This window comes from Lygodium microphyllum, chromosome 24 (genome assembly GCF_053477565.2).
Source record: "Lygodium microphyllum isolate KBCC chromosome 24, Lygodium_microphyllum_v1.1.10, whole genome shotgun sequence".
Lineage (NCBI taxonomy): Eukaryota > Viridiplantae > Streptophyta > Polypodiopsida > Schizaeales > Lygodiaceae > Lygodium > Lygodium microphyllum.
The window spans coordinates 89,802,540-89,828,647 of NC_141158.1; the positions used below are offsets into that span (position 1 = coordinate 89,802,540).

A 26,108-nucleotide genomic window follows, 5' to 3' on the forward strand; every position below is an offset into this window, starting at 1 on the left:
GCATCAACAAGACTTGTACGTACTAATGAACTTTGCTAAGTTGTTTGCAATATTGACCTTACTAATAACGTCATACGAATCATACAAAATGGATGTAATTGCTATGATGGGACAAAGTAACACCATTGCTCTCACATGGTCATCATGTAGTAAATATATTATACCACACACACACACCCATATGTGTCTACACAATAGCTCTCTCTTGCTCAACTCTCTTCAAATGTGAGACAATGAGACCTCCACAGGTTGCCTCGATTTTGTGGACACCCTCTCTCTCTCCCTCACATCGATCTACAAGCAACCCTTTTGCTCTCCTCCTCCTTTGCTCTCTCCCTATTTGTTGAACATCTCTCTCCCTAAGCAAAATGCAATGCATGAGGCCTCTATAGCTCTCACTTGCTCAACTTCTTTACCCCTCTCAAAGTTTCGATAGCACTGTTCTCTCTCTCTCTCTCTCTCTCTCTCTCTCTCTCTCTCTCTCTCTCTCTCTCAAGCAATATAGCGTGACATATCAATCTCTCCAAACTACATCTTCGAGCTACATGTTCACCACCTCAAGGTCACCACTCAAGAAGGATCCACTTGGACTACAAGAGAAGCTATATAAGCAACAAAAAGGTTTCTCAATTCAACATTGAGAGAGCACAAATGCCAAGCACCAAGAGAATCTAGGTGCCGAGTGCCTAATATATTTCTAATGAAATGGTAGCCCATAGATGTCTAATCGATGATTCTCAAAAAGATTTTGATTCTATGTGCAAACTCGAGAATAGCCCATTATCCAAAATTTGATAATAGCAATGTGGCTTCAACATAGCGGTTCTTGACAACTTATTGGATGCACAGTTCATGTATGCCCTTTGAGGTCATATTCACATGCTCCAAGCTAAGATATTCAAACCAATTTTACATTGACATTCTTTTTAGAGACAATTGAGCAAAATCCCTAAGCCTTAGATGTAGCACAAACATGTCACTTAAACTTGTACACTTATTGCATGTCCTTACTTTGAAGTAATAAATTTAAGCTATATCAATCAAACAAAAGTTCTACATTTTAAGGATTCCACTCAAAAATATATATATATGCACATGAAAAAGCATACTTAAACTTGCACACTTTTTGCATGTCTTTACTTTAAAGCAACAAGTTTGAGCTACATCAATCGAACTAGAGTTCTACATTTAAAATCGCACAAAAAAAAAAAATCTACACATAAAAAGCATACTCACAATTGTTACTTAAACTTACATACTTCTTGTATGTCCTTACTTTGAAGCAACAAGTTTGAGCTATATCAATCAAACTAGAGTTCTACGTTTTAAGAATCCCACCCAAGAAAAAAAAAATTACACATGAAAACAAGCATCTCATGCATTAAGGGTGAGGATATGCTAGACGAGATCCTTCAAAAAGATTGAGTTAATTGGGGAGATATGACACAAGCACAAAGGAAAATCAAGAGACGCATTTTCACCCTTAATGAAAACCAAATGTTATAAGATATTTTTGATGGCTCTATGTGAAACACCTCAATAAACACAATATTAGTGAGTTTGAAAATCTCCTAATTTTTATTTTTTGAATACTAAAAAGGTGACACCCGGATAATATACCCATAAGTTTCTCAAAACCATATGATGTGACCTATCATTGAAAAGCACTTGAAAAATAGAATCTATTGAGCTATGGAACGCTCGACGTGGAGTTATATTGTTCAAGTTATGACATATCCAAAGATTTGACCACATGTCATAAACTTATGTGAAATTCCCATATTTCCCAATATGGTGTTAATAGCTCAAATTGCCCAACCTTTATGAAACAAAGAAAATAACGACATTATGTGTAAAAAATTTCACGCACTAAATATCTCGACTCTGAACAACCTTTGATCAGAGAACCATCAAGACAACATTAGTAGCAAGACCACAATCATCCTTGTGCCCAGATTGAATCAACAAGATATGGAAGAAAATGCACAAGGTAAAATGTCCCAAAACAAAAAGTAGAACATCATATCACTAACGTTAGGATTTAATGGACATCCACCCGTCCGAGGGTCTCCAACCTATCCTATGAATTGTGAAATAATATAAAACTTTTCATTGGACTAACAACTTAGAAAATTGTTAATCCACACAGAAGTGTAAAGATATTGGGTAATAAATGTCTATGGATGGGCAGTAATGAGGAATGCTTGTCCAAAACTAAAAGCAATTTAGAGCATATAATATCATACAAGAAGAAAATGGTGCATTACTTGTGATTGTATTGGATATTTTTGTCATGTTGTCTACTTCATATCATGTCGGAAAGCAGTACAAACATTAGTATAAGACATATATGCTTAGTGCTTTCAATTGTAATTGTCGTTTGCATCTTTTGTTTTATGTCTATCATCATAATAGCATGAAAAACGCAAATTTATGAAGATTGTTTATGGATTGGCAAGGTTCAAATTTGCCATGCCAGTGGGAATGGCAAAGTCCAAAAGAAAGTGCCCCATGAAAGGTAGAGCTGCATGCCAAATCCTAACAAAGCATGTCACTGAAACATTCACAAAATATTCTTAGCTAAGGTAAGTTTGCTTTACGAAGCCCTTATTGTACTAGCCCACTGGCACACTGATCATATGTAAGGACCTATATATGAACAAGCTATACATCCTAAAAAGTCATCATTCTGCCATTGTCTTAGCTAGTTCATAGCGTTACCTGCCTCTATAATTTCCAGGATAGGGAGATAACCTGATGACACTGAAGCCTTTTGTTTCTGTATGAAACTCACCTATGTGCAATCTTGACTCACACGAATCTCCTAAGGATTTTATCTTTCAGAGCTTCTCCCCACAGTATTGCTGCTTGATTTTTAACAGAGTATACCCATGGCAGTAGTATATGACACTACAATATTGTGGAAATAGATTTATGTAGTCTGAAGCTCTAAGCTTACATCTTTCTGATTAAAAACCCATGAAACATCAAATTAACCAAAAATTGGTATATAAAGCTACATGATTAAACCAAGCCACAGCTGTCTTCAATGGAAAAGGCCAGAACTGCTTCCAAGACTGACTGACTAAAGCTTCTATGATACAAGAAAGTATGAGCAGGGCAAAAAATTTGGAGCGGTCTGAGGGCTTTGAGCCAAGAGGTAGCTAAGCAAGACACCCACTCCAAGCTGGGAACCAGGGTCCTCTACTTGAACTGCAATCTTCAATTTCTGGGCTTTGAGCAGTAGCATCAGCTTCTTAATAGGATGCAACTACATTCTGAAAACAAACAAAGCATACAGTAGGGCTCGGACAGGCAGGGTCTGGAGCATCAAGAGCATCATCTCTGGCTTTATGTAAGGCTGAATAGAACTGGACACCTATCCGTATCAAATAATAGTTGCACAGAAAAAGCATGTACATAGACAGTCTTGCCAGCTTCTTGCGGTCACCTAATCTCTAATGTGGTCCTCAGGTCCATTTTGTAACCCTGCTAAGCGCTCCTGCAATCATAAAGAACAAGACTTAGAACATTAAAAAGGAGGGCTCCTAGCTATTATAACAATCATTAGATACAGCCAACTTACAAGCAAAGAGGAATTCTCAGATGCAAGTTGCCTACAAAGCTTGCTAAGCCGGTCTACCTCCAGTTGCAAGGATTTGTTTTCAGCAGTAAGAGATTGCACTTTGGTTGCAAGATCATCACACTCCGCCTGTCAATGTTTGAGATTGTTCACACATTTGATCTATTTTTGCAACTTATCATAAAGAATTTGACATGCTTTACCTGCTTTCGTTGTCTCGATCGCCTTGCAGACTCACGATTGGCCTCTTTTCGCTTCTGCCTCTTTATTTCCCGCTGATCCTATACATTTTTCCCTATATTTACTTATTCTACAAAAGCCCTCCAAGTACAATCCATGGACGAAATTGCATTGACAAGCTTACCTGAAAATAAATCTCTCCCGAGTCCCCATAGTTACTGGGATTAAGCAATTCCATATTTGTACAATCTGGCCGCAATCTTTCTTGGGAGCCCGGAATGGCAGATGACCCATTCCAATACTCCGTGCCACTATTCAAGGAGGGGATGGTTGCATGTGTAATACTTGCTGGGCCCATACCTATATCCAAGTTTTCTCCAAAACTGTGTACTTGGGCTTCAGTCTTGCGGTTTTCCCTTGTCCCTGCAGCTGCACAGAAAAACATCAGTGTTTTATGTAGAGGTTAATAAACATGATATATACAGATTTCTTGTTGACATTTGGTGTTTTCTTACTATTACACTCCTGCTACTACATATAAAGTGCATAGCTGGTTGAAGAAAGGAAGATGCTTGATAGCTTCCAGGAATCCTACAAGCAGAGGAGTCTGGAGCTAAAGCCTTGAGAAAACCCTGCTGCCTAAAAACTCTGGCAGGCTTGGTGTTTGTGAAAAGTGGAAATGCCTAGTAGTGGGACCATTGTAAGCAAAACCCGAGGCTTTCTCGTGCCCATGCTCTGTCTAGGCTCAATAGCATGGAGAAAGCCTTGAGCTTTGAGTAAGTTTACACACAAAACCAGTTTATCTTATGCAAAACTAATGTGAAGATAAACTTACAAATTGGTCCAAGGGAACCCCAGCTACCCCGCCGAGCATAGGAGGCCAGCTACCTCCACAAAAACCTAAAGCCTACACTACCCATGCTGATTGCAGCATCATCTCCTCCAAGCATGGCCAAAGCAGAACAGTAATGTGTAAGGCTGGAAGAGGTTTTGTGCTAGTAACCATTGGATAATTTGGAGAGTGTAGTCTTGCTGTCTAGTTTGCATGCAGCCTGTGAGCAATTCTGTCTCTCCTGAGTGAGCACCAATCTTGCTGTTGACAGCTGTCTTGGACTGCGTGCAAGCCTTTTTTCCCAGTTTTGTGCAATTTGCCACAAGAAACAAACTGTTTTCTCTCCCATGCATGCGAAGATCTAGGCTGAATAGCATCGTGCAGGACTAAGTTGAAGTGTTTGGTACTAGTGATAGCATGAAGCTTCTCTATTCAGTGTAGACGTGCTATCTAGGGTTGCATGCAGGCTATGTCCAGTACTTTCTCTCTCTTAAGGGCACATGATTTGCCGATGGTAAGGGGCTCGATCTACCTGCATGTGTTTTTCAGGGAGTTTATATAAATGTTGGAGTTTTCAAGGCAGATCTGGTTAGCTCTGGAGTCTTTTAATCACAACTGCTGAGAGCAGTTTGTGATTTAGGGAGCAAGTAGGCCTGGACTGATTTGTAAAGAGCAGGTAAAAGAACAAGATGTTGGTTAGAATCTGATAGTGGCTGGAGGCAAGGTTTCAGAGTAGAAATCAAGTTCTTTGAACTCAAATTGCACGAATGGCTCTAGCAATCTTAAAGAAATACTACAGTCCGCAATCAACACCAAGCTTTGGCAAAAGTCTTCTAGCTCTCCCCCATGTGAAGTGCTTTATCACTGAAACTGAGGTTTAGTTAAATTGCCTTTGCAAGTTAATTATTGCCCTTCACAAGTGTGAAGGTCAATTTCATGGATCCATTGCCAGGACAACATATCTTTTAAGAAGATGGCCATGTGCTTGTCTCTGGTGCAAGCACCTAAATCAGATATCAGCAATTCAGTTCAGCAAAGATGTCTCAGAGTTGTGATTTGTATGAGGATCTGACATCATCCAAAGGGAAATGACAGCACGTTGATGATGCTTTGGATGGATAGCCACAAGATTGGCATATGCATGTAAATGTTTCTGAGTCTCATGAGCCAGGGAAGGCTGAAGATGAGGAGGATGCATTATTCAGAGCACAATTGGTCAATGCAGCTACAAGTTTGCTCAACATTCTGATGTTGCAACTATTGCTCAACTTTTGAAGAGTCCCAAATTCACTGAATTATCAGTTCCTTCTTTGAAAACTCAAGGGAAGAAACAAGGTTCAAATGCAAGGGAATTGAGTATGGTTCAAGAACATAGTCCTCTGCAAACTGATGGACAACCATCTAATATGCCTGCTATGCAAAGTGCTGCTTTGCCGAATTCTACTCTAGTGATTGGTGATGATTTAAATGCAAAAATTAATATGTTGCAACAAGTGAAAAAGGACAACAAGTTATGCCAAAGCCATCTATGCATTCCAGGTATTTTGGGGGTGGTTCAATGTTTCAGGCTATAGAGGCCATTGAACAAGCTAAGTAAGGTTTGCCAAGGAACCATAATGCATAGAATACAATGTATGGTAGCATTGGCAAGCATCCAACTCTTCCAAGTAGAATGCATGTTAATAAGCAAGGCAGTGCAGGTATGCAAGATGTCAAGTGAATGGGGCTGGTTTAGTAGATCAAACACCTATTGGTAATGTTAGTTATGCTCAATATTTGCAGCCACTAGTGTATGATAACTTGAAACCCATCAGCAAGGCCAAGGACTAAAAGGAGGACAATCAATGGAATTTGAGACATTTTTTGAAACACAGAACAAGCTAAAACCTCTTATTTTTCCATAGTAGTTGGATGTAGATGAACAGCCGCCACCTTTTTTAAGGGGAATGTTGTGCGGTGTTCACACAAGTGTTTCATCTATGTGGCTTACTGCTTCAAGCTGGATGTAAAGACAAGCTGGCACAAGTTAGATGAAGCCAACAATGAAAGTCTTCAAGATTATAACAAGCAATTTCAGGCAGCTTTGCTGCCATTTACTTCTGAAAACTTATGTACAAGTCTGCATAGAATAACAAGTTTAGACATACTCTTAGGGGTTGCCAAAAGAAGTGCACAACTATTGCACTAAGACTAAAGTATTTAGTATCTCACAATTTATATAGAGTGAAATTATTGGGGATGCATTACTTCCCGGAAAAGTTTACAGGTTTAAGTCTAGTAGGACTAATAGTGAGAAAAAGTCCAAAATAACGACGACGGAAATAGGGATGCTAAGAAGAAAAACCACCAAAATAGTACTTCGAAATACTTTGAATAGAGAAAGGTTTTCAAGTAGCTAATAAGTGCTTCACTTGTGAAGAAAGGATCACATGGCTTGCGAATGTCCTAAGAGAAAACGAACAGTCAATGATTAAGGAGCAACAAAAAGTCAAGAAGCATAATCCATCCACCACATTAGTGCTTCATGTGGTGGGCAAGAAGCCTACTAGAGATGCAATAAAGTTAAGGGCAAAGTTAGGGATCAGATAGCATTGATTTCCTCTGACCCATGTGCTTGGGCAAATTTTATTTCTCCAAAAGTTAGTAGGCAAGTTGGGAATCAGCACTAAAGAGATGGGATTTGAGAGTGAGGCAAGTATGGCTTATCCTGGTCTTATTGTACCATTTACTCCTAAAATTGGCAAGTTGTGTGCACACTGCATGTGTAGAGCTATGCTTACTTTGGAAAGTTTTACATTATACCACTCGAGGGCTATGATTACTATTGGGCATGCCCTACTGTCATAGGGTTCACATCTAGCTGAAGGCAGAGAATCATGTCATGATGTGCTTTTGGAAGGTTGTTCATGACAGACATAGAGATCTCGCTTATTTCCACCTTCGATGATCAAGGTTTGAGTATGATCATCAACTTAAGGTGCTTCCTCCAAGGGACATCCAACACTAGCACGCACTGCTAGAGTATCCATGGTGCATGCTTTGTCATTGTTGTATGTACTATGATACAACATTTTGGCAAATCATTCGTGGTACGGGACATGGTAATTGAGCCTAGGGGCATCTTGTTCCCCATCATTGTATATTTTATTGTATTGATCACACATGATCTAAGCATAGTCAAAAGTAATGCAGAACAGAATGGGGATGGGAAACGAGGGATGGGGAGGAATTGGTGTTACATGGAACGAGGCATGGGACGGAAAGAAGTTACCGTCCCCAAAATCTGTAAGTCCAAAAAAGATCGTCACTTGTGACTATGGATCTAAGATGGGGTATTAGTGGTATACATTTCATGCACATTTACTAGGTTGTGTTAGGGCATCCGTATGGGTAATTGGGTTGCTTACTTAAGGCTAGTCCATTTGTCTTGAATATTGTTTTGTAGTCTATTTATGCTTCATTCCTCCTATACTCTCATAGTATCAAATCACATCAATCTAGAGAGAGAGAGAGAGAGAGAGAGAGAGATAGGTAGTACTAGTCATCACATGTGCCATTACCTATGTGGTTGTATGGTAAATCTCATGTCTTGTGTTATGAATTCCATTGCATGTTTGTTCATTCTTTGAGTTCTTGTATTCTCACTTCACTATTCATTCTTCTCAATGTTTAATAGTTGTGTTCTCCAGCTTCTATTGGTCATTCTTACAGCTCAAAAAGAGGGCAGCAACCTACAACAAAGGGAGGTAGATTGGCAAGGGAGCGTTAACATGCCTGGAAACAAAAGGGATGAAGATGATTTGCACACTATGTCTCCACTTATACAGCATGTTGGAGCCAAAAAAAGTATCGCGCATTGTACAAAAAACAAAAATGCATTTTCGGGGCTGTTGAATGAGCCAAAAAAATATAATAATTTGGAAGGTAGATTTAGGTATCTCAAAAGTTGAGTGACATAAACCTCTTCATGCAAATCCACATTCAAGAAGTTTGTTTGGACATCCAATTGATATACATATCATCCATAAAGTGTAGCCAAAGTAATGACTGTGCATACGGTTCTCATGCATAAAATGGGTGCAAAAGTTTCTTCTCTATCCCTTGCTTATGGACATACACCTTTGCAACGAACTCAAGCTTTGTCTCGAGCCATGTTGCCATCTGCATTGTGCTTCAGCTTGAAAACCCAAATTGTGCCAATGGCACAATTGCCCTATGGCAAATCAAATAACTCCTAAGTAGCATTCTCATGAATGTTGTCTAGCTCTGATTGAATGACAGCCAACCAATTTTCATTTTCCAATGCATCTTCAACACAGAATGGCTCTTCATTACATGTGATACCCAACATTGCAAAGTCTGCAAAATTCCCCATTGCACAAGTTGCTGTTGCAGTTCAATAATTTTGACCATGGCGGGCTGATACAACTGACACCTTTGCTTTCAAAATTGTACCACCACAAGAGATGGTGGGGGATAGGATGGACCTTGTGGGATAGAGGGTGACAAGCAGAAATCGGTGCAACTATGGAAGACTTGCTCGGAGAACCCCATACAATGAAAGAGGAATGGAGTCTATAAAGCCCTCTCCCCTACCAATCTTTCACTAAAATGGCTCCTAAAGAAGAAAACTAAACAAAAATGGCCTGCTCAATGAAGACAACCCGAGTACCAAGTCTAGTAAGGCCATGAACAAAAAGGAGTGGGGAGCCCTAGTCCTGAACACACAGAGCTTCCAAAACAGAGCTCGATGGACAAGCAAACAATAGGAGCAAAGTGCAAAACCCACTAAAATGCATCGAAAAAATTTCACCAACAGTGATAATACCCTCTAATGGATGAAGATCCTACAACAAATCTCCTCGACAAGTCATATGACTCAAAGCACCACTATCAATATGCCAAAGGCCTCTTTGAAGATGAGACAACCAATGAAGAAGGCTCCTCCATCTCATGGACGCAAAGGAGCATAGACTCATGTGTAACAATGTCAGTTGGTGAAGAAGTAGAGGAGGTCTCTAATGTTTTAGCTCCATCCCTCACTCCCAAACGAAGGTGAGCATATTTCCTCCCACACTTCTCCTCAGCATGAGTGCCCTTTCCACAATGTGCACATTTAGGCTTCTCTGAATCTATGTTAGAGTCCAAGGAAGATTTCAAATATTTAACATGCTCCTTCTTCTTCTTGATCTTGGCCTTCTTGTCCTTCTTGTTGCCCCCTCCCGAATCTGCCCTCGTATTTGACCTTTGCTCCATTGTATCAACATGATTCATTCAGCATGATTCAGTATTCATCATTCTTCATTCATCTTCTTCTTCAATGTTGCTGAGTTTCTTTGTCTCGGTGTTTGTTGTACACACTAGAATGAGCACAACTTAGGAAAAAGTGAAGGCAATGGAAGAGCCTTCATGAAGATGTCTGCCAGAATGTCCTCCTTAGCGCAATACACCAGCTGCAACTCTTGGCTTGGATCCACTCCAAAACATAGTGATACAGAATCTCAATGTGCTTCATGTGAGCATGAAACACTATATTCCTAACTATGGCTAGGTAGATCTATCTATCACAAACCAATAACCATAGGCCCCAACCACATAGAATCCTAGACTGCCATACAAGTGTCTCTATACTCTACCCTTGTACAGTAAAAAGCAACAATGCCGATCTTTTGCTGCTCCAAGCAATAGTACCTAAACCCAAGCTAAAGAAAATATGCTAGTCTCTATTGCTTGTCCAATTTGATTTTGCGCATCCTATCAATGAGACCCCTTCTCCAAGGTGTCTCATGAGTACCGTAGAAACCCAGGCAAAGACGAACTTAGACTGATGGCAACAAAGACTGATGGCAACAAAGGCTGATACAACTTAGCCCAAGGCCCATGAGCCCTACACAATGCTATAATTTGTAACTCCAGTGAGAGTGCACGGAAAATGCAAGCAAGAAATAGAAGTAGGCTAATGGCTAAATGACGTCAACTAACTAATAGGGCAGCCTATAAATAGGCAACAAATCCTAAAACAAATCTAGGCACCCATCCTAGGCCCCAAAATAGGAACACTAACCAAACAAGGACAAAACAAGAGCCAGCTAACCAAAGTGACTATAATACACCCCAAACAACATAGTATACTCAGCAATTATAGTATTCGCTTGTTTCCGAGACTTTATATTTCAGGAAAATGGAGAAAATGAATAACAATGAATCTATGATAATTATTTAGAACATAACAACCATGGAAATATCAAAGTAATGGATGTAAGATAGGGTTGAAGATGAGCGACCCTGTCATAGTGCAGCGATGCGGAAGCGTGGGACCAAGACTACGAGAGTAGGGTGAACACAGAGAGAAGAGAGATAGACAGAAAGAGACAAAAGAACAAGAAGATCTGCAGATATATACACGGGCATCGTCCGTATGTCTGCCTATCTCGACCTTGACAATGTCTCCCTGCTGGACACCTCGAAGTCTGCTGCAATCTGCCCAATCTCTGCCCTGAAATCTGCAACTGCAAGAATGAGAGTGTGTGCTGGTGGCAGGCTATTTATAGCCTGAAGAAAAAGTTTAAAAAAACTGTCAGGTCGGCTGCATTAAATGCAGCTGACTGTGCTGAAATCTGGCCGACTGGACTGCCATGTGGCAATCTGACTGCAACCTGCGTGTGTCACCAAGTGGTGATACTTTTTGCAGTTGCTTTCCTTATTTACTTATATAAATATTTTATTTTTCTTTTCTTTCGTTGTTGTTGCTTTTTACCCCTAGAGTTCTCTTGGATTAAGCTGGGATCTTTGCATGGCCAAAAGAGGCAGCCATTGGGACAAATTGGACTAACGGTTTGTCTGAGCCTTAGGACCACTTCCATATTGAATGGGCACTGAAGAATAGAATGCCACTGGTTTGGGACTATGTGCTTAGCCACTGGAGATGGTGCACGACAATCAGCCTTGCCAAGACAGAAGATGCACATGTAAGAATGCTCTCGGAATAAAAGTCACCATAACTGAGCCACATTACACTTTCTCGTGTGGTTGCAATGATAAAAGTTGCTCAGAACAACTTGAGGAATGCAGGGGCCACCATCCCTAAAATTTAGGGAGTTACTATATTTGGACCCCAAAATCTGTTCTCGTCATTATCTTCGTTTTTGCATGAGGATTAATTCTCTAGTCTGTGTGGAGGTCAAATTTCGCTCCGATCATGGAGAATTTTAGACTGGAAGGTTTAAATGGGAAAATTGTTACATATATGCCATGTGGCAAAAATTCCCAAAAGAGAGAGAGAGAGAGAGAGAGAGCATTTTTAAAAATAACGTAATAGGCATAAGGGGCAGATCTGAGAATGAAGTTTGGAGGAGTTGAGGGCAAATTAATGCAAGTTTATCAGCTCTGGAGAGTACTTCTTCATCTCTGACTCATATACGGAGGTAGAGCTTGCTCCCTTTGGTCAACTCTCTCTCTATTCTCAGAGGAAATGCTATGCATGATGGGCTGATTCTATCAAAGGTACAGTTCTGTGTTTTCTTTGCACTTCTGTTGAGGCAAGAGCCTCACTATCTAGGTTCAAGAGCACCTGTTGGCTTCTCCAATGCAAGAACTAAAGAAAGTGATGACCATGCCACATAGGAACAGGGTTTTTCAGCTCTAATTTAGTGCTGTTTGTGGGACTGTTTTACTGCTGGAATGATGCGAGGGTAGAAGGGATGTTGTTCTGGATATGCTGGACAGTAAGAACAGTGAATACAGAGGTTTGCAGACTGCAATTCTGCACATGAATGATTGAGTTATGGTCACAAAAAATGCTTTCCTAAAAGGGATGTTGTTCTGGATATGCTAGACAGTAAGAACAATGAATACAGAGTTTTGCAGACTGTAATTCTGCACATGAATCATTAAGTTATAGTCACAGAAAATGCTTTCCTAAAAGGGATGTTGTTCTGGTCATGCTGTACTGTCCTTATGCAGCTGGGATTTACTCAGAAAAGATGAAAACTAACTGTTCACAGGTTATGTATTTTGGAACATTTCATTTTTGTAACTTTCCATCTTTTAATTGAAAAAGAAATACCAAAAGGGGCACCGGACTTCGGGGCCAATCTGGTGTTGAGCAAGGGAGTGAGGTCTCTTTCTGTGTGTGTGTGTGTGTGTGTGTGTGTGTGTGTGTGTGTGTGTGTGTGTGTGTGAAAAGACCAGGTATTAATTGAAGGAACTACCACTTTATGTGAGTCATAGACTGGTTTCAGCGTGTCTGGCTGCTAGCGTGGCACTGATAGATGAAAACACTACTCCACATACCAAACCACTCTTGAATGACTGCCCGGCTGGGAAACTACATGTGTACATAGACTAACCGAGAAAAATGCATGTCCGAGGGATGACAATCTCTAACACCCCTCTCAAATCCTAGATGAGGCATAAGGCTGAGCGATCTGGAATGTCGTCGAAGTAGAGCCTAGGGAAGCGCCTTCGTAAACAAATCTGCAAGATTGTCCTTCGTCTTGCAATACTCCACATCTATGGTCTCATCTAGAAGCTTCTCCCAGATGAAGTGGTACTGGATCTCTATGTACTTCGTCCGGGCATGGAATACGAGATTCCGTGCCAAAGCAATGCAGCTCTCATTGTTGCATCGTAGAATAGTAGGACGAGTCCAAGAGCAGCCAAGCTCCTCCAACAATCTTTGGAGCCACACATTCTCACATGTGGTAGAAGATACGGCCCGATACTCCGCCTCAGTCGAAGATAGGGCTAAGGTAGGCTACTTCTTGCTACCCCAAGAAATAACACCTACACCCAAGGTAAAATAATAGCCTGTAGTAGACTGGTTGGGTCCACATCACCAGCCCAATCCGAATCACTCCAACCTGCAAGACAAGAACAGAAGCACCTGCAGGATAGTAAATCCCTAGGTCAGAGATCCCCCTCAAAAACCATAGTATCCTCTGAGCAACCTCCCAATGCACCTACTGAGGTTCACTCGTGAACCCAACCAAGAGACCTACAGCAAAACATAGATCAACCTGTGTGTTGAGGAGCCAAATCAACGAGTCAATCAGCTGACAATAGCGGGTAGCATCCGCCAAAGGAGAATCTGAGTGTGAAGTGGCCTTCTAGTTCGGATCCATAGAAGAAGAAAAGGACCTGCAATCCTCCATCTCAAAAGTCACAGAGAGCTCCTATACATACCTCTACTGAGAGATGAAAATCCCCCTCTGAGTCTGATAAATCTCATGGCCCAAAAAGAAATGGAGAAGTCTTAAATCCGTCATCTCGAACTTCTGATATAAGGCTGCCTTCGTCTCTTCGACCTTCTGGGCATGGTCACTTGTAACAATCAAGTCATCATACTACACAACCATCTAGAGCAACAAAGAAATCCTCCGAAATTCTAGGCTCCTACCGACGTGCCGCAGCTCCCTCACCCCCGACATCGAACCAGCACGCCCCCGCCACTGTCCCATGGCATGCGCCTATGTCTCGCTATTCCCCCGCCATCCCCCTTGCCTTCTACGCCGCCTCTCTCCTCAGCGTGACCTCTCCCCCCAGCGCGACCCCTCCCCCCCCCCCTCCCCCCAGCGACTCGTCTGCCTCTACTTGACACCACGTTGTCTCCTCCCCTACACGCCTTGCCTCCCCTACCTCATTCACATCGCCTGATCAGCCCCACCTAGAAACCCACCCCTCCCCCCGCCTGAACCCGCGCCTTGTCCTCCCACCCGAGAATTTGGTTTCTTGCCCCTTCGCCTTGACCCCCCCGCCTTCCCCTCCGCCTTTTCCCGTACTGTGGCCCGCGGCTCTGTCCGACAAGCCTAACACACGCATTCACCTCGCTACGAGCTGGCCTACAGCAGTGTCCAACACCTCTCCCACCGTGTAAAAAGCATTCCCCACCCCCCACCCCCCCCTCCTCCTCGGCATTGGCCCTCCTACCCTCCAATTGCTCCCTTCCTCTGCAACAACATCCCCCCCCCCCTCCGATAGCGCAACAACGTGAGTGGTAGATCCTCAACAAAGACACACAATGGAAACCTCTGGTCAGACGCCAGTGCATTCTACGAGTGCCTCCTAGTCAAACACCTTGCGCATCGTCCTCTCTGAGAAACAGCTCTTAGTCATCCGCGCCACAGAGCTGGAGCTTAAAGAAACAACGATCTTTGGTCACGTAGTAGGACACTCTCCTTCCAGGGCCTAACTTCAGGATTGGCTTCACTCCACGCTGCGCATCGGCACAGCACAGATAGTGGAGGCATTTCTAATGGATCAAGGGATCTTCATGGTACAACTCGCCTCAGAAGACGCAGCACGTGAGCTACTCGCTAGCTCACCCTATGCCTCCATGAGGGGGATCATCCATATGGTTCCCTGGTACAGTTGCTCCACAATGAAGGCATTCGCGCTCCACAACAGTTTTCTTAGACACCTGGTCACCCTACTCTTCCCGGAACTGGCGATAGAGTATCGCCAGCTTGTGGAAGACTTTGGAAGGCTCTTCGGCACTGTCCTTCCCACCTCTTTCGTGGACACAGTGACAACAACAGGAGTCCCAAAGGTACGGGTGGCAATGAAAGAGACCAAGAATATACCACAGTTGCTCGAGATTGAGGCAGGCGCACACTCCTTCAAGCAACAGGTCATTGTGATTGGGCAACCAAGGCAGTGTCTGCGATGCCATGACTTTGGGTACCAGGCAGTAGAGTGCACGCGCTTCGGAGCTAGGGGAGCTTCGCCGACAGGCCCACACGTGGACATGGACGGTTTTACACAAGTACATAGATGACAAAGAGAGATACAGCAGGGGGGCCGCAGGCAGCCCCTCGGACACAGCCACGATAGCAGAGAGTAGGAGGGCAAGTATCGCCCCCCAGCAGACCACCACGCAGCCCCTGCTCTCCTCACCCTACCCGACAAGACCACAGGCCAACATATCCACCCCCCATGGAGGTGTCACAGGCCGACTTACCCAAGGGCCCACATCCCTCACCCCCTCCCCCCCCCCTCCCCACGGCTCCCCCCTGACCCTAGTCCACACCCCCCCTCCCCTAGAGCTACCGGCCCTCCCTCCACACTTGCTATGTGCCTCCAACCACCCCACCATCCCTCGATCCTCCCCCTCCCCACCATCACCCCCGCCTACCAACCCCCCTAATCTCCACCCAGCACAGGTGACCCTCCCCCACCTCCCACATGAGATGAGGAACCCCATACGCCAACATCCTCTACCCACCGGTAGTCTAGTCCCCCCTCCCTCCCCCCCACACGGCCACCAGTTCATCTGTCCATGCTGCCCGTCACACTTTCCCGAGAGACACAACTACTACCGCAGGAGTTTTTTCGCAGTGGGCTATGGTCTTACCTGAGAGTGACGGAGCGCGGAGTGTTCTCCCACTATTCCTGGAGGTGGGAATCTTTGTGGTATGCAAGTCTAGGAGCGGCAAGGTCCATCTACTAGCACCACTGGATGGATCAAACTACGCCTTCTTCCTTCAGACCTCTCACACAGGAGAATGGACGACGTCTCAGATAGAGAAGGAGGTGAAGAGCCAGGTCGCAGACCACATCTCCCAGTGGATGAGAGAAGATGGACTGGCACTTTTCTCCCAGCCGTGGCCAAGTTGCATGATGGACATTAACTGGTGGGCTAGGACCGAGGTCCGTCATCTGAGCATTATCTTTCGAGCCCCCTAGAGTGGAGAGCGCTAATGGATGTGATCGAGTGGCCCCTGGCACAAGCGGCCCGTTTCTACCAGTGTACGGAGTCTCGCCTCTCAACTTGGTTGATAGATGCCCATGGCAGGTTCTGGGTGGAGATCACAGCAGGACTCCCAAAGGTGGACTCTTGGATTGTTGGAGACTTCAACAACCTAAAGGCTTTAGAGGATAGCACGGCAGAGGCAGAAACTACCAGAGCATGGCTAGGAAGGAGCAGGAGGCATGGGAGGTCTTTCTACTGGCAGTAGGAGCACGTGATGCTTCCACAGACCCTGCCTTCGACAGGAGAGAGAGGTCGTTGGACTTCTCTTGGGGATATAGGTGGCTAGGTGGAGTCCTGCTGCAATGGTTGGACAGGTTCTATGTGGGTGAGTGGGAATGCTCTCGTAGAGGCCAAGTCGGGGTACCACCTTGTCCAATCATTGCTTGGTTCTCCTAACACTTGATCACCCAGCATCTGCCCTAGACACACGATCTTGTCGGATCCCTGACTCAATCTATAAGAGGGAGGAGATGAAGAGCCAGATTAAGTAGATCTGGACCAGGGAGTGGAGCAGGAGGGACCGGATCGCAGAGGAGGTTGCAGAAGTCCTAGCTGAGTCAAGCAATATCTACTAGGAGGCAGCCCTACAAGCCAAAAAGCACAGCTGGGAGGAGGAGAGAGCACTCCGGCGAGACCTTGCAGCCACGCAGAGATTATTATAGGAGGCACCAGGGGATCCCACCCTCCACGCATATAAGGTGCGCGCGCAAGCTGCCATCGCCCGCCTAGAGGACAAGCGCTCGGAGTTCTCATTCTGCACCTCTGCAACCTTCTGGGCGCAAAAGGGGGACACGATGTGCAGGGAGTTTTTCCAGGTGCAACAACCCCGCACCTCGAGAGCAGATACGCAGCCTTCGGGATCGGTATGGGAGGACTCGTTCTAGCCCAGACGAGGTGATGGAGATTGCCACCGACTACTACAAACGCCTTTTCCGGCAGGAGAGAGCCTCAGCTAGAGGACAGCAATGTAGACAGCAGGTCTAGGATCACATCCCGTCCCTCGTCACAGAGGAGATGGTATGCTCCCTCCTAGCCCCCTTCACAGAGAAGAAACTAGAGAAGGCTTTCCATACACAGGACGCGGAGAAATGCCCAGGAGAGGATGGCCTTTCTAAGGCTTTCTTCACTACCTATTGGGAGGTGATGAAGGACCCCTTATTGATGGCCTTCCAGGAGATTTTCACTTCAAGACAGATGCCAGGGACTCTTTCGACAGGCCTCATCAGTCTTCTCCCCAAACGGAGAGACCGGTTAGAGCTTTCCCAGTGGAGACCAATCACCTTATTGTCAATGGCCTATAAGACACTGGCAAAGATGATTGGTAGGTGACTACACCCTGTGCTTCCAGGCATCATCCATGACACACAGACAGCCTTTGTCCAGGATAAGAGCATCCTAGACAATGTATTCACCTTCTTTGAGGTGACAGAGTGGACTCAGCACAGTGAGCAGGGACTGGTCGTACTACTAGACTTTGAGAAAGGCTGCCAGGAGAAGATAGACCATCAGCCGGTGATCTGGAACCCCCAGGTCAAAGATCAAGAAGGGGCACAGATTGGCGAGCGTCCCCACATCCAGTAGGCTGGTTGGGAGGCCGGCCCGGCTCGTACCATCAGGACATGGCGGCAGGTGAACAGGATGGTGGATGAGGAGGTGTTGCAGCGAGTATCAAGCTACCAAAGAGAAGTGGAGTTGAGAAGGGAGATAGACGCAGCAATACCTCAGGAGTGGCTTGCTCCCCCGGTTCGAGAGCTGAAACCTTCTTCACCGTGCAGGAGGGGGGGCGTCTGGCTCTTGACAGAGGACAGCAAGATGAGGGAATAGCTTTCCTTTCATGGAGGAGGATTCGCGTGATTGGGCTTCAGGGAAAGACATGGCGGCTGGACCCTTATGTCTTTTGGGAGGAGCTCAGGGAGTGGCGCCTCTGGATCTAGGAGAGCATGCCACTTAATGAGCTGGAGTGGGATCCGCGAGAGTGGCTATAGCTTGCCACTGCGGTCGCCAAGAAGCCATCGAGGTTCCTGGAGTATACATCCAAGATTGACAGACATGTACTGATGCAAGAGGACATGGATTGGGTGCCGTCACGTAGCACGCACTGGGCGGAGCACAGCATCACAAAGCCTTTCCGACAAACCTTCTGGCACCACCTATGGGATAGTTGGAGGCCGAGGAGGGTATCATCATCATATTTATTATTGTTAGTGGCACATGGAGGCTTGGCGGTGGGAAGTTGGCTAGCCCAGATGCAAAAGGAGGGAGATTGTAAGTATTGTAGATAGCAGCCTTTGGAAAACCCAAAGCACTACCTTTGGTCATGTGAGGCAGCGCACCTCGTGTGGAGAGAAGCATGCCGCATCCTTTGCTATATAGCACCCAACCTTGGATGTATCTCATGGGGAGCTTTCTGCTAGTGGACAATCAGCCAAGGCCGTCACCTTCTGTATGAGGCCGAGATACAAGACACGATATTCATTATTGAGCCAGGGTCGTGCGCAGTGGTCGGTTTGGAGGCTCTACTCATACGCCAAGTACTGGAGCCCACAGCAGACCGCTCTAAGGTATGGGAGATCATAAGGAGTCGTACTGGATGGAATATCTCGAAGGCGCGGTGTCAAGAGGCTTTTGGCAGAGATAAATTTTCAGTACATGCAACTTTAGCAAAGCTCTAGATCTCCATCATCCACTCCCTCCACGGCTGATGGGACCAGGTGTAGGGCAAGTGCAGGGCGAGTCAGAAGCTCCGTTGGCATTTCATGCGCACTCGGGACGGCTGTCCAACTCAGAGGGCGTGGGGATCGAGACACACAATGATTGTTAGCAGCAGAAAGACGAAGAGAGAGAGAGGAGAGTAGCGGGAAGAGTGAATACTACTTGTGGATACAATAATGAGAGTGTACCTCTTTAGGTTTTTAGATAGATATATATATGAAAGTACAAGTGCTAAGGGTGTGTTCACACCTGTGCACATTTAGTTTGTAATGCATTTTTAGCTCAACAAGGGATGGGATGAAAGTAGTGGGATAGGTAGTGTATGATCGGGAACGGGTGTGGCTATGCAAGACTGCCTCAGAGAACCCTATACAATGAAAGGCCAATGGAGCCTATATAGCCACCTCCCTTGCAAATGTATCACTAAAATAGCCCCTAAAGAGGAATCCTCAATAAAAACAACTTGCTTGATAGAGACAACCCAAGCACCAAGTCTAGTAAGGCCATGAACTGAGAGGAGTAGAAAACCCCAAGTCCCGAACATATAGGACTTTCAAAATGGAGCTTGATGGACCATTAGGCAATAATGGTAAAGTGCCAAAAACCACTAATAGACATTGAACAAATGTCACCAACAGTGACTATACCCTCTGATGGATGAAGATCTTGTAGCAAATCTACTCACGCAATCATATGCCTCAATGCACCATTGTCAATGAGCCAAGGCCTCTCTGAAAATGAGACAACCGATGAAGAAGACTCCACCATCTCATGGATGTTAAGGAACATGGACTCATGGGTAATAGTTGGAGTGGAGATAAAGAAAGGCTTAGATGATTTAGCTCCATTCTTTGATCTCAGGGGAAGATAAGGCTATTTCTTCCAGCACGTCTCTTAGGAATGAGTGGGCACACTATAAATGACTCCTAAAGAAGGATCCCTCAATAAAGACAACCTATTTGGTGAAGACAACTCGAGTTCTAAGTCTAGTAAGGCCATGAGCTAAAAGGAATGGAAAGCCCAAGTTCGAAATATATAGGAGTTCCAAAATGGAGCTCAATGGACAAAAGGGCAATAACGGCAAAGTGCCAACATCACTAATATAGACACCAAACGAATGTCACCAACAGTGGCTATACCCTCGGATGGACGAAGATCCTATAGCAAATCTCCTCTCAAGTCATGTGACTCAATGCACTACTATCAATGACCGAAGGCCTCTTTGAAGATAAGACGAGAGACGAAGAAGGCTCCTCCATCTCATGGACGTGAAGAAACACAAACTCATGAGTAAAAACTGGAGCAAAGGTAGAGGAAGGCTCAAATAGTTTAGCTCCATCCTTTGCTCTCAAACAAAGGTGAGGGTGTTTCTTCCAACATGTCTCTTCAGGATGAGTAACCTCCCATAGTGTAAGGATCTAGGCTTCTTTCGATGTCAAAGCCCAAAGAAGACCCCGAGGATTTAACATGCTTCTTCTCCATGTTCTTGGCCTGCTTGTTTTTCCCTTTCGAACCAATAGTAAAAGCTTTCGTAAGGCAAATCCTAGAGGTAAGTAGATTGTTATAGAAGATATCATACTTGGGAGGCGATAGATGAGTAATAAGAATCATTGCCATGTCCTTCGATGAAATCTTTTTGCCAAGGGATACAAGTTCATCCCACATGTCCTCCATCCTATTGAATAAAAAAAGAGCTTTTCTCATAAAACATGGGGCTTTAAAAGGGGAAAAGATATACCTCGATGAGGATTTGACACTTGCCCAACTAGAACATAGAAGGGCAAGCATGCCTAGGATTCTAGAGGTACGAAAGGAAGGAAAATATGCAGTATACAGAGATGGCAGAGTGATTATTGCAAAACATCAGTCATAGTGACAATGCGCGGCCTATGGGAAACTTAGGATGTCATAATGGAACTATAATGGAGCATTGCATCTAGATGGCAGATATTTTGAGCATAGTTTTCAAAATATGGGCATAGCCTTATATACAGAAACACATGAATGTAAAAGGGGTCGATTGCTAGATGTTCATGGGTACAAATGGGAGAGTGCATTCTGCCCACATGCTAGAAAGCTTGGTAGCACTAGGAGTTCTGGAGGAGTGGCCATGTTGGGAGTAAAGGCACCTATGCCTAATCGTTCGTGTATTCATTACATTGATGTGGGGTCATGAAGTGCGAGCCCTTTGAGATACATGAAGAGAAGCAAGGGAAAAACTTAAAAGGGGTCTCTAATCCTCTCGATCAATCAAAGCAAGGATAAGACTCTGGACATCGATCTTAGCATCGCTCTTTGCGACGATTTAGCTAATGGAGTTGCCTACTCAAGGAAGACTAATGGTCTTCTCATCTAAGTCATCAAAAGCATCGTGGTGCAACTCCATAACTCTTTTAGACCTACAATGACACAAAAACCTGCTCCATTTTGATGTTGAGCTACTCGAACAGAAGGAAAATTAGCTACACCCTAAAAAGAGAGGTTGCAAATGTCTCTCACACTTTGTAGAAGGCCAAAACAAGGGCAGAAAATATGCGTTCATGGAAAGATAAGGGAAAAGAAAGATTGCAATGAAAGAAAACAATGGAAGAAGAAAATCTGCATAAAACCTGAATGAAGGTTGAATACAAAGGTGGACTTATTAGTCCCTTGCACACAACCCAAATCATTAATGAGGGCACTAGATTAGGCTGATGATGGAAGGCAACATGAGAAAATGGAGGAGTGTCACAAATGTCGAAGTGCGCTGAAGATCTACAAATGAATGGTGGCAGCTAAGTGGAGGAGCAGTATAAATTGCTAGAAAAGTATGAAACTTGCCAACTACTATCCATAAATGCCCAAAAAAACGGCTGACTGCATTTTTGGCAATAAAATAATGCAATCCCAGTCAAAATAATGTTGATTGCAATAAAATAATGTTGATTGCCCCTATCCAATGTGAACTAACTCTCTAGCCACTAAAAAAGAAATGCAAAGGCCACGAAACTCTCCACTACCGATGTGAGCACACCTAAAACCAACTTTTAAAAGCATGCATGCTCTAAACAAAGCTGCTTTCTACATCAAAAACACATAATAGATTGAGTGTCACAGCTCCTAATATCCCCATCTAACTCAAATTGGGGCTCACATGCAAGAGATGACTATGCAAGACACACGGCTACTAATATTTATAGGTCTACTGTTCTATGAACACCACTGAAAGAAGAGAAAATATGGACATATTCGATGATGAACAAGTAGAGGATGATGATGGAGATGGATGGAGCTGAATTTAGGCTATCTTTAAGTGTTGTACATGAGTTTACAGCAAGGAAAAATTATCTAGAATAAGGGAAAATGAGCTATTTTCATAGAAGAAAGGGGAGAGTTAGTGTAAAAGGAAAAGTGAAATAGCACAAGACGAGTGTCTAGATACATGTCATGAGGTGTGACAAATGGTAGGATACTTGGAAGCTTGTGTCACAAGTGTTCTCTCACTTTTCTCTTCTTTATGGCCTTTCTTTTTGGATTGAAACTATCAAGAATAGAAACTACCAAATTAGTAAGCACTGTCAAAACACAATACTTACTATTTTTAGAATATCATCCATATTTTTAAGGACTATGCATTTTTAGGCCAATTCAAGGCTCCCAAAACTTGGGGATCTACTAAAATTTAGGGATCTCCCCTCCAATATAGGTATCACATGAAAGCTCTTTCCAAGTATATTACAAAAAATAGTGTTGGAATCTTCCTATGACTTATCTATGCAACAACATATGCATTTTAATTTTTCAATATACACATCCACATTGTACAAACATTTCATGATCATGCCATTTTGTTGATTGTAACTATCTATTCTAGCAGATCTAGTCCATATTTAAAGGCATTAATCATTTCTGTGTGTAAGTCTAACTCTAGCATGCTCAAGTTCCGATCACATGTGTCCAATTGAGTCATATAGGTGAAAGTGTGTACTATCTTTTCTGTTAAGAACATATAGGAGAGCAACCTAATTCCTTACACCCATTGATTTGATCCACACATTTACTTGTACAAAATTCATATGCCTTGTGCACAATTGAAGATGCAGACATGCATCCCGCCCTATGTCGATATAACTACGAGAAGCAAAAGGTTAGGGAGCCTTATAGTGACATGCAAAGAACAAATTGTGCTTTATGAATTGGGAGGCTCAGCTCATGTGTACAACACTTAGATTCATATATCTCACCTCTCTTTTGATTTGAAGGGCAAAGACTAGTACCCTCTATCTCACACTCAATTGATAGATACAAAGGGCAGCTCTTACTCACATCCCCATCTGGTTAGGATGAATGCTCACATCACTCAATTGTTGATGAAGATCCACTTAACAATGATGTTAGAAAATGGTTGTAGATAATGAGGCATACCCAAGGAGGTAGCTTCAGAACTACATCTTATATTACTACTAGAGATCGTCGCACCTAGGGAGGTGGGCAATCAATTGGTGATTCAAAGAGTCTAGACTACAAAGGTATCACCACCTTTTTTTTCCCACCCCAAGGGTATTGCCACCTTTTCTTAGAGTAAGGCCTGTTATGATAGAAAATTTCTTCCTAATATAGAATACAACTCTTAATGTCCCTCATTGACTCAATGCAAGGCTCACATCTAAGATATAACATCAACCACTATCAAAGCAAGGGATTGGCTAAGAGAAACCTTTGCATCACTTCAAGGATGACAACCATAAACACAATCATTGCTCTAGCTACACACATGGATGACATATGCATTAGTTGGAAATTAAAATGGGCTTTTTAAATAGGGATTCATAAGTTTACGTATTCAGCCACCTTGTTTTGTTCAAAACGATCAAGAAGGAAATGTATGTTAATTCGCATAAGGCTTTGTAAGGCCCAAGGCAAGCTTTTCAAAACACTATAACAAAGAGCACCATCTACATCAAACATGACGGACAAAATCTTATCAGTCTCATATAACATGTCGATGATATGTTCACCACAGAAATGAGAAAAAAGTTGCATATTGCTCTTGAGGGGGGGGTATTGTTGTTGGAAAATTACTTCAAATTGGAGGATAACTTGTTTCTACACCTATAGTTTTCACTTTTCTATTAAGGATGTTGAGACCTCTTTAATGCTTCACTCTACTAATTGGCACTTGTATTTGATTTAGTTATGCAATACAAGACCAAGTATTCAATATGCACTTTTTCAATTGAGCTAATTTATGCATAGCCTAAGTTCACAACATTGGCAAGGTGTCAAACGTGTCTTCCATTACTTGAAAGGCACTCAATCTCATTGGGTTGTATTGCGATGTGGCTCATCTAGTATATTATATGCATTTGTTGATAGTGATTGGGCAAGATGATTTGACACATGAGTGTCTACTACGAGTGGCAATTAATCCTCACTTGGTGCTGTCTATCATGGCTCAACAAGAAATAGCCAACAGTGACCACCTCAAGCTGTGAATCTGAGTACAAGGCAACATTTACAGCCATAATGAAATGTGCTTGGCTCATACCACATTTGCCCAATTTGGATATTGGACAATGGTCTACTACGTGCATTTCTACTAATAGTTGACAATTGCAAGAGATCCAAGATTCCATGCTTGCACTAAGCACATTGAGGTGCAGTCTAATTTATCATCTCTCAAGGAAGGACTCCATGCAATGGAGATTGACTTGGTCTATGCGCCTACATAGGATAACATAGCAAACATACTCACGAAAGCTTGATCTAGAGAAAAGTTTAAAGTCTTTCACAAGGCATTGGGCTTCCTCATTTGGGGATTGATCTACTACATCCCTATTCATGTTTGACATCATTCACTCTAGGGAGGTTTTTAAATACTTTGTATCCTCCTCATTGTTCTAGTATGAATGTAACATACCACAACTTTTTACTCTCTTAAGTGGAAGGGGTTCTTAGCCGTATGAACACCCACTTTGGATGTAGGCCATATACAGTAGGGTTTATGGTTTCCATTCATTCTTACATTAGTGAAAATACGCATACACACAAACTTATATCTGCTCTCTCTCCAATTCTCAACCTCTCTTCTTCTCATTACTTCCTCTTGCTTTACCTCGAATCTAGTACGAAGTAACCAAACGAGACTAACCTAATTAACCTGAAGATCCTGCTAGACAACTAGTGAACCATTGGAGTTCATAACCCTTAATGCATCTATTGTGATCCCGAGCCACATGGCATTTAATGAAGCGAGGAGGGAATTATTTTTATTGTGAGTGAAAGTTGTGTACATTAGCTCAACATTTGCCATAACACTCAAGTTTTTTATTCATGAACTACCTCAAGGTGAGACATACAAAGATCAAGAAATGGCTCTAACCCTTGGACAAGGTTGAGACACTAACTCTTATTACATGATATAGGACCAAATGGTGAAATTTGACCCATTTGAGCCAAGTCTTATCACTAAAGGCATTCTTGATTGCAACAAAGGAATGTATATCTAGGTGGAGGATAAGATGGGGGAATTGATACTCCTAGGGATTGACCCAAGACTACCATGTTAAAGAGGGATTTCATGCATAGTGGATCCATGTGCAACTTGAAGACTAGGATGAGCATAGCTATACTAAGACCAACTCAATATAGATGTGTGTAAAATAAGTGGGTGAGTAAGGAATGGAAGGGGCCACATAAGCATGGGATGGAAATCCCTATGTTCCTTGGGATGGTAGTGTGCATGTGTGCATGAGTGGGATTCCTAGCACGGTGGCACCAATAGTCAAAAGTGATGCTCGCCATAAGGTGACTGGCATTCCTAGCAACAAAGCACCATAAGGTGGTGCTAGCTTGAGAAGAAACATAAATCTTTTGTCGGACCAAAACCTACCTAAGGAAAAGAAGCTACACCTAGATGAGCGAATGAGGCCGGATATACCTCACAATATGCAAAAAGACCTCCATGAGAGCTAGGAAAGAACAAGAGCAATGAGATTTGAGACGCATCAAAGCCATGTTCCAATGCACCAATGTATAAACTCTAAAGGACTGTAAGTATACCTAATTGAGAT

The 26,108-nt window shown here is 43.4% G+C and overlaps 1 protein-coding gene across 3 annotated transcripts in view; it reads right to left on the reverse strand.

The window, feature by feature from the left end:
* Window positions 1-2,917: 2,917 nt before the first annotated feature.
* LOC148015344 (transcriptional activator TAF-1-like) overlaps window positions 2,918-26,108 on the reverse strand; it is a 68,424-nt gene continuing 45,233 nt past the window's right edge. For 2 of the 3 annotated variants that reach the window (XM_087665928.1, XM_087665932.1), the window contains 4 exons: window positions 3,948-4,192; window positions 3,787-3,864; window positions 3,587-3,712; window positions 2,918-3,502 (listed from right to left, as the gene is read on the reverse strand). In XM_087665928.1, the coding sequence (XP_087522054.1) occupies window positions 3,452-3,502; window positions 3,587-3,712; window positions 3,787-3,864; window positions 3,948-4,192 (500 nt within the window). In that variant the 3' untranslated portion in view covers window positions 2,918-3,451. The remainder of the gene's footprint in view (window positions 3,503-3,586; window positions 3,713-3,786; window positions 3,865-3,947; window positions 4,193-26,108) is intronic. The other variant, XM_087665931.1, reaches the window with a different exon arrangement.